The 9,481-nt window shown below is 40.4% G+C and overlaps 2 protein-coding genes across 2 annotated transcripts; both read left to right on the top strand.

Moving 5' to 3' along the window:
- The first annotated feature begins 2,815 nt into the window (after positions 1-2,815).
- LOC144660043 (uncharacterized) lies at positions 2,816-4,576 on the top strand. Its single transcript, XM_078520600.1, has 2 exons — positions 2,816-2,921; positions 3,560-4,576. The coding sequence occupies exon 2, from the start codon at positions 3,567-3,569 to the stop codon at positions 4,359-4,361; it is 795 nt and encodes a 264-aa protein (XP_078376726.1). The 5' UTR covers positions 2,816-2,921; positions 3,560-3,566; the 3' UTR covers positions 4,362-4,576.
- Positions 4,577-5,573: 997 nt separating this feature from the next.
- LOC144659916 (E3 ubiquitin-protein ligase TRIM45-like) lies at positions 5,574-7,849 on the top strand. Its single transcript, XM_078520443.1, has one exon. It carries the CDS (start codon positions 5,630-5,632, stop codon positions 7,826-7,828), a length of 2,199 nt encoding a protein of 732 aa, XP_078376569.1. The 5' UTR covers positions 5,574-5,629; the 3' UTR covers positions 7,829-7,849.
- The last annotated feature ends 1,632 nt before the right edge of the window (positions 7,850-9,481 follow it).

Genomic DNA, 9,481 nt, shown 5'->3' with positions numbered 1-9,481 from the left:
AAATTAAATACAAAAATAACTTTTATGTATACGAGACCATGTCATCTGCTAATGTTCTCCCGAGTGCCCCTGCTTATGGTGATCGCGAAGAAACACAACTTTATCCAAGCCTCCCAACAAATGCCGAGAATTTTCGGCTGACTGAAATAAGTAAAATTGAAAAAGAAATATCCGCTGAAGCTGAGCATTACAGGCTTGTGTTAAAAAAATATAAAAAAGTCCGGAAAGTTATTCACTATTCCGTGGTCTGTCTTGGCGCCGTGACGGCAGCTCTGTCTTCTGGAGCTGTTGCGACTTCACTTACTGGTGTTGGAATTGTTATCGGCGTGCCTGTTGCAGCAGTAGCAGGTATATCTGGCACAGCTTCCACTGGCCTGTCAGTTATCAACAAAAAGCTTGAACGTAAAGTTAATAAGCACTCAAGAATCCTCGCTCTGGCTGTTGCAAAACATGACTCGATAAACAGCTCTGTCTCACAAGCTCTGAATGATAATCTTGTTTCTGACAAAGAGTTTCAACTGATCACACGAGAAATGCAAAATTATCGCCAACTTAAAGATACTTTACGCTCAAACTTTGCAAAAAAACAAACAAATTCACTCCAGCCAGACATCGGAAAAATTCGGGAAGAAATCAAGAGAGAAGAACGCAAAAGATTGGAAAAAAAACTTCTCGAAAGTGCCACCGACATTTCGAAATAAAATTTCAGTCCAATAAAACATTTTTTCATTTTATAAAAGAATGATTGTCTGCGCTCATCTTGTCGTTTACTTTGTGTTTGAATATTTCACGCCCGAGTGTCAAAAAAATATTCGTTACATAACCCGCGATGTTGTTAATTGCCTGAACGAGGCAAAATAAAAGGTTACAGCGCACTTAAAGTGACTTTCAGCCGAGTCGAAAGGATTAAATCTGAGTGTGCAAAAAATACAATTAAGTTGAAGCGAACAGCGAGAAATTGCGTGACCCACAGCGGCATGCAAATTTTTTTGTGTGTTTGCGTGCGTGGGTGTACAAAGTCGGGGTATTACCCGAATGATATTTTTAGACGGTGTAATATCATGACTCATCGCCAATGACAAACACCGGCTGTGGTGTTTGTCAAATTCCCTCTCTACGACTGTTTTAATCAGGAGTCTTTTCTTTCAATTTCTGATCTTTTGCAAGTTGATTATCGAATTTTTTGCTTTAGCCGTTTAAAGCTTGATTAACACATCGGCTTGTTTACAATCATGTCGCTTTAGAATATTCTGGACTTCCGGTACGTCACACACACATGCCAAACATGCCGATTCGCCATTGATTTTCAGCGTTTTTAAAAAAATTTTTTTTTCGTGAAAAAAAAAATCACAAGCGAACAGGAATGTGTGGTGCGATTTGGAATGTCCTTTCTATTGTGCGATTTGGAATGTGCTGTATAAGCAAAAATAATTTTTACGCAGGATTTATTTTTCAATTGTCTGGTTGTTAAAACAGTTCAATTTAATATGATCTATCTTATAAAATATTATTTTTTTGGCTTTTAGGTTCCAAAATTTGGTTATGGTGTTTGCTTAAAAAATACATCCCTGACGCCATTTCTATTTATCGGTTTATATTCTAAAAATGCACCCATGACGGCATTTCTATAACTGAGCTCTGTCCTCTAAAAACTCCTAAAAAAAAAACAATTAGATTACGTCAAGGGGGTTTTCCGTTTCTTGACAGCAATACACCCACGCAATCAAAGTCATTGTTGTGACTTTCTGTGTTGCTGCAATAATTTATGCACTCACCGGAGCGTGCAAGTCTTGTTTAGCTTGTTAAAACGTTTGCGACAACACTGCTGTCTAATTTTTTTAATTTTTCAATCAGCTCGTCTGTTAAAAAGATTGTTATTTGTTTTTCATTTTCTTTAGTTTTTTTGTAGGTTGTAAACGCTTTTCCACGAGATCTTTTCAAGTTTTTCTTTACATTCAAGTTAATTTCTCCAGTTCTCCCTCTTCCCATCTTCGTTTACTCAATAAGAGCATTTGTTCAATAGGAATTGTTTCTGGCACAGCAATTAAAGGTTGGTTGTAATTTAATACAATGGCGCCATACAACGATTGGTACACTGTCGGGTCCGGCGAATCTGCTTCAGGAAGTTAGGAATGTGAAAGCCACTCACATTTTCCTCCTTTCACACAAAAGGGCTGGCCTTGCGGGCCCCACACACATGAGAGTTTTGGCATTGCGACCCCCACACACATGAGAGTTACCGGTTGTGGACACAACTTGCAAAAAATAGCGAGGCGAGACTGGCGAGCCAGCGAGCCAGGCGAGCCCGAGCGGTTTTTTTGCAAGTTGTGCCACAACCGGTAACTCTCATGTGTGTTCACGCCTGCCACTGATTGGTCGGTTATTGTGTATGAAACGCGAGCGGAAAACTGTTTACAAAAAGTAGTCGCGGACATATTACTTACTTTGGCGTCTGTCGTGGACAAGTGAATCTTTGTCGATATCTTAAATGCATTTAAAATGATTTATGTAAACAGAATTAACAGCAATATGTCGCTTAGCACTTGCCGTAGACCAGTGGTGTTTAATTTCTCCTTTTCTTGCAGACTGGTTGACGTTTAATTTAATTCGTTGCTATAAGCAGTCCTTTAGCAGTTTTTGGATTAACCTAACAATTACTATTTAAGACTATACCGTTCAGAGAAGGACACTGATCTTTTCCGAATCCAATACCCGACAGTCTGATTGTAGCAGTTTTGCGACACACACATACAGCAAATGTCATGCGTGCTCTGTTTTGCATGGTTACTGCACCGTGCAAATATTCCACTTATCTATCAGGTAAAAGATCCGCCTCAGTTCATTCCTTCTCATTTTTCCTGCGTCATGCATTACTAGGATCAACTGATATCGGTGGATCCTACAGAAACTAGCACGAAAAGGTATTTATAATCTAAAGTTTTACATTGCAACAATTTGAAACTTACAGCAGATGGGGCATGTACGACTTTGAGTTGTAATTTTTGCGCGGTTTAATCGAATTTATAATTCGATTGATTTTGATTGTGAAGAAATTTTAAAAAGGTATGATGAAGGCGACTCATCAAAAACGATTGAATTCAAACAACTTAATTCGCAAAATATGAAACGTTTTGTTCCTGTCCTGACACGCTACAAATGGCAAAGATTGAGTAACATGGAAAAACTGATGCGAGACTGACTGATCGCACGGATAAATCAGTACATTAGTATGTTAATTAACTTTGAGTCAAAACGCGAAAGTTTCAATACAAGACCGTTAATCTACGTCATTTACCACCTATTAACTGCCAAAGAAGCTGTTTTCATTTCCAATTTAGTCTAGAGATTTAGAGTTTGTGAAATACATTGAAAATTAAGGTTATCTTTTGACCGTGCGTAGTTCTAATAATTACAATTCACATAACTTGTGTTATATGGCTTAAGCTTAGCGAAGCGAGAAATGAGCCGTGTATGATTATTACAAGTCACAACGCGGGTCAAAAACACTTTGTGCACCCAACATTATTCACTCCTAAACGACTGTTTTTTCCTGCTTAAGTTTCAGGATGGTAAAAACGGGTGTATTCCTTTGGTGCGCTCCAAGGTGCGTCGCCACGGCAGTAGAAAGATCAGTCAGGACTCTTCCCAACGGACAGGTTTTCCACGAGCCCTTTTTAACTCTGTTTTACTACAGTCCCGAGAGAAAGAGCCCCAGACCCGCGTGTTCTGAGTCTTTGCAGGCGTTTTCACAATCAAGCTATCAATCAGTCAGCAAGATGCTGCAACAAGACTTCGATGGCAAGGAATTCGTCTTCATCAAAGATATGGCGTACTGCGTCGAGGGAAAGTTCGACATCTTTCTGGAAGAAGGCTTCAAGAATTTCAAGCACACATTTATGATTCGTCATCCCGAACCAGCAGTCAGCTCGCTGTTCAAACTATCAACAAATCCCGAGCTTGCGGGATGGGATTATTTCGATCCCGCAGAGGCCGGCTTCCGACAGTTGCTGGAATTGTACGAGTTTATTGAGCGTCACGTTCATAAAGATCCAATCGTTGTAGATGCCGATGATCTTCTGAAGTTTCCAAATGAGATCATGCAAAGCTACTGTGAGGCGGTTGGTCTTCAGTTCGAGGAACACATGACTTCGTGGAAACCGGGTCCTGTTGCCGACTGGGGTCCCTGTACGGCATGGCATGATGAGGTTATGAAGAGTTCAGGTTTCATAACACCTGGTACGACAAATACTCCACGTAGCAATGTTAAAGATCTACCACCAGAAGTTACTGCAGCAGTAAAGGAGTGCATGCCGTACTATGAAGCTCTGACAGCAAGACGAATTCTTCCTAAAAAACATTAATTAGAACTGAAAAATGAAAAGGAAACTTTAACGAACATTTAACTTTGTTTATGACAAATCATCATCATGATGTACACCATTAGACGTTAGATGCACTTGAGAAAGTTCGGCTTTTCACTTTCCAGCAACTTAACTTGTGTATTTTTGTTCTGGTAGCCGAAAATGTATCCATCATCCTCCAGGATCATCCTAATAAAATTGAAGTTCAAGTTGTATTAGCTATATATAGCACTTTTTTTTAATTTTTAGCCTCTCCTACTTATAATAAAGAACCGGTGGTTAAGCTCAACCAATTCCTTCTAGATAGTTTCCTATCCGGCAAATTGTCAGTGTAACAAAACGTGATTCACCCTAAAAAGGGGGCGTAGCCTGTGTACAGCCGTCCCGCTCCCCTAAATAAAATCGATTTTTTTTTTAGGGGAGCAGGACGGCTGTACACAGGCTAAGGGGAGCGACGCGAGGAAACATAAATCTAGCTAACAAGAGTATCATAGTCACAAATATTCCATATTCCGAGGGTATATTCAGGCTTCCATCTCGTGTTTGTTTGCTAGGTTTACTTGGAGAAAATGTCTAGGAATGGGTATAACCGGGGCTCCTGGTACTACTATATGCGAAAATTGACAAAATGAAATGCTTGCCAGACAGAGTTATTTTTGCAATCAGAGGGAAAGACGCAAAAGCGATAGTAAATCTCTCGGAAAGTTAAAAGGACCAACGGGAAACACAGGCTTCGCAGCCGTTGTTTGGGTCGTCACATGATACTTTTCCCTGCTTGTTGGAGACGGCTGGGAAGGAGACTAGGCCCTAGCGAATCGATAGACAGAATAGCTTCCTAGCACGCGTGATGAGCCCAAAGAACGTCTGCGCAGGAGGCTATGGACGAAAGGGAAAAAGACATTTTCTCCTTACATACCAATGCAAGTGAGACACTGGGAACGACATAGCATTTGCTTCACCTTAGTGCGCGCCATTTTTTAAACATTGTTTTAAACTGCCTTTCTAAATTGTTCTTGTTGTTGACATTCGCAGACATTAGCGCGGTTTACGTGCAGGAATGGACAAAAGCCACGTATGAATTCGAAATACTAAACCCCATGTTACAGAGAAGTTGACCTTCGAAGTTAACCAACTTCCGCTCCTGGATCAGAAAGCGATCTGATTTGCTACTTAAAATAGAATGCAAATATTATTTAAGCCTAGTTTCTCGGAATCAAACACAATAGATGGGTGTGTTTTGATTACTATTTTACAATCTCTTCTTTACGATGGAGGCGCTCCTGAAAGACCTCAAAGAACATGTTACATGTTCGATTTGTTTGGACACTTACACCGACCCCAAGACTATAGATTGTCTTCACACATTCTGCTGTGAATGCCTGAAGAAACATGCATTAACAAGCCAAAGACAAGGATTTTATCGCTGTCCGGAGTGTAACGCGCAGGTAGGCATCCCTGAAGGAAATCGTTTCGATCTTTTACCGAACAGTTTTCTGCACAAAAGTTTGTTGAGTCTTCTCGCTGTTCGACGAAGTAACGATGGAAATGAGATCAGTTGCAGTATGTGCCAGAAAAAGAGCGCTGAAATCAACTATTGCTTTGATTGCGAAAAATTCATGTGCCCTGACTGTGTAAAAGCACATGACCTGTTCAGAACGGCTGCGTTTGAAGGACACAAAGTCACACCAGTGAAACAGTTTCAACCCGAAGACTACGAGGCCTTGTTAAAGCGGCAGTCATTTTGCTCACAGAAGTACCACGAGCGAGAGGTAACGAGGTTTTTCTGCCTTCAATGTCAAGACTGTGTTTGTCAAGTTTGCATCGTCACGGATCACAAAAGCCATGATGTTATTCCACTCGACAAAGCAGCGGATGACGAAAAAGCTAACATCATAGCCGAAGCTGAGCGGATGAAAGAGAAAGTACAGGCTTGCAGTGATGTTATTCGTCAACTGGAGGCGATGGAGCTTGAGTTGGAAACTAACACTGCCACCGCTAAACGCTCAGTTTCCCAAACAGCCGAGCAGATGATCGCGAAGATTCGGGAACGCGAGCGCGAAGCCATTACCGCCCTCGAGAACACACGCGTGTCGAGGACCGAGAAATTAAACTCTGCAAAAGAAACAGCGGAGTCTTTGAAAAAGCAAAGGAGCCAAGCAGTCGAGTTTGCTAACAACCTGGCTAAAAGAAGCACGAGCGCGGACATCATGCAAAGTAAGAAGAATTTGAAACAGCGATATAAGAATCTCAGTGAAGTGCAAGTACCAGCACTTCCGGCTAGTTCATTTGTGAAATTTGTCTCGACTTGTGCACCAGAGAGTTTCAACCTAGGATTCGTGATGTTTGGCAAAACAGATGCCCGTGTATCAACGGTGGAAGGACTGAGTCAAAATTTCCAGGCTGGAAAAGCAGCAGAGTTATTGATTTTCCCAAAAACAAGCGAAGGAGAAATCAGAAACAATGAACAAGATCAAGTTGAAGTATTCGTGGAGCCTGCTGATCAAGTGGCAAGTTCGACAACTTGTAAAAGAGATGGAAATTTCCAGGTCAAATTTGTAGCGAAAGTGCCAGGCACGTATAAAATCGAAGTCAAGATAAATGGCGAGAAACTTGCTAACAGCCCATTCACTGTCCAGGTGAATGAACGACAGTTTAATATTGTAGGCAAGTTGGACTTACAAGGAGAAGTTCTTCAAGGTCCAACCGGCATTGCAGTAAACAGTAAAGGTCTTATTGCTGTAGCTGATTCTATGGGTCACTCTATCCTAATATTTGATAAGGAAGGAAAGTTTGTCCGAAAATTTTGTTGTCGTGGAAACAATGATGGACAGTTTGACCGACCATTTGACGTCACATACCGTAGTGATGACGAACTTCTGGTGGCAGATCAAGTAAATCATCGAATACAGCGGATTAATGTACAGACAGGGAACTTTGTGAAAAGCTTTGGAAAGCTTGGAAAACGGGACGGAGAGTTTAAGCATCCAGCCAGTGTTTGTATGAATGATAGAGGACATGTTGTTGTGGCCGACTACAACAACAACAGAATTCAGGTCTTAACAAAGGATGGTGCACCTGTGCTCAAACTTGGAGATAGTGGCGCAGAAAAACTGGACCATCCTATCGGATGCGTTTATCACGAAAACATGTTTATTGTATCTGACACCAACAACAATTGTTTGAAAGTGTTTGACGGTTCGGGGAAATTTTTGTACAAGATTGGAGAAAAAGGCGAGGCAGATGGACAGTTTAAAATGCCGTGGGGCTTGTGTGTAGACAAATATGACAATCTTTTAATATGTGATGCAGAAAATAGTCGCATTCAACAGTTTACAGTAGAAGGTCGTTTCTCAGGGGAAACAATCCCCAGTACGAAGCTACAGAAACCTGAGGGAATAACCACAATGCCAGATGATCGCATTTTGGTCGCTGACTACAAAGCGAAAGAGGTATACATCATGAACTAGATAAACAGATGCATTGCGAAATGCTAAGAGAAACAACAACAACAACAAACAATAGCCGGAGTTTCTACACTTTTGCAGAATTAGCGGTGATTCCTTTAATTTCGTCTGGTTGATCACTGTTCGGTTTTTGGAGGTTATTCGCCACTTGCAGCCGTAAAGCTTCAGACCAGAAACGAGACCTGCCTCGGAGATCCAATTTTGGTTTATTTCTCCTTTTTCTCAATAGTTGGCTAAAACACTAAAAAGAAAAGCTCAAGAGGGCGGGTCTCTAGGTTTCCACAAAACTCCACATGTAGTAACACTGAGTTTTTTTTTAAAGAAATTCATTAGTCAGTAATTAGTGTTCTGCTTGAATTAACGTGGTGAAAATGGAATAGTATTAGAAAATAGCTACACTGCTTACATTTTAGAACATTTAAACTCAGCCGGTGACAGACCGATAGCCTAAAAGTTAGTGTCACTAGTTCATGGGCTGCTTACAGGGTTCCAAACAACCCACACTTGTAGTTCATATTGTAGGAATTTTCAAGTCAATTAACTATTTCCAGTCAGTTGCAGTCTTTTGCATGTTTATCCAATGGCCCAGTATAATGGTTATTTTTTTAGAAATATTTTTTCAGTTATTATTACCTTTTATTCTATGACTTAGTTTGTGAAGCGCTTTTATACCAACGATGAACAGGCGCTATAAAAAGTAGTTGATACATTTTACATTTTTTCAGTGTTTGTTTACATTGGCCGTGACAAGCTCCATTGGGGAAGTGGTCAATTTGATCAATTGAGATGGTATTAATAATTGTTATTCACAGATTGACGTTGACAGGGTGAAACAGGCATGCACAGAAAACTATCTTTCTTACTGTGTGGACTGCGGTTTCACAGAATCCAAAAGTGATAAGAATGAACGCTTTTGCCCTAGCTATTAGTTTTGAATGAAATTGATTTCATTAAGCTATATTTTGTTTTTACTGTTTAGAATAATATAAAAGCCAACGTAGACTGAATTATCCTCTTAAGGAAGAATTTTATTCTCAGTCCAGTAGCAGTGACTACTGACTGTTATTTTCCTGAGTGAACTGATCTTTGAAGATATGCACTTGTACTAAGTGTTGAACTGTAATTTCAACCTGCGTTAGTCCTTTGATAAACCTTTTTCTAGCCGTGTCGTTTTGAAAGTTATGTTTCGTTAATTTAGAAACAATTGAACTTTCTGAAAGGTATGAGATAATTTTAGTTAAGATCATTTAATAATAATTAATATTACCCTAATCGCGTTGGCATGAATAATAATAATATAATAATAAAAGATTTTTTTATTGCACAAGGAAATAAAGTCTATTGTTGGACCCAAGTTATGTGCGCTCTGACATTTGCAAGGATTGTTTGGCGTAATAGATCCCAAGTCCAGGAGCCTGACAAACGGTGTCGCTGCAAAGGTCCCCCCCCCCCACACTCCCCGTCCTAGTTTATCTGAGCCCAAATCAATGGGTCGACCAGCTAAAACAGCAAACCGCCTTACAGTTCAGAACTAGCATCTCTCAATCGCGGAGTCAGTACAGTTAGGTTTTTATATTTGGGACTCGGTGAACATCCTTCACTATCCCCTTTTGGCTAGGCATCAATGGCTCTGAGAGTGAAAATCTCTTAAAGCCT

Source organism: Oculina patagonica, chromosome 1 (assembly GCF_052425735.1).
Source record: "Oculina patagonica isolate OP01 chromosome 1, crgOcupat, whole genome shotgun sequence".
In the NCBI taxonomy this organism is placed as follows: domain Eukaryota; kingdom Metazoa; phylum Cnidaria; class Anthozoa; order Scleractinia; family Oculinidae; genus Oculina; species Oculina patagonica.
The sequence above is the reverse complement of the archived record's forward strand: the minus strand, read 5'-3'. Positions and strand labels throughout refer to the sequence as shown.

Coding starts and splice junctions, on each gene's coding strand:
- LOC144660043 (XM_078520600.1), top strand. CDS start 3,567: ATGGTAAAAACGGGTGTATTCCTTTGGTGCGCTCCAAGGTGCGTCGCC.
- LOC144659916 (XM_078520443.1), top strand. CDS start 5,630: ATGGAGGCGCTCCTGAAAGACCTCAAAGAACATGTTACATGTTCGATT.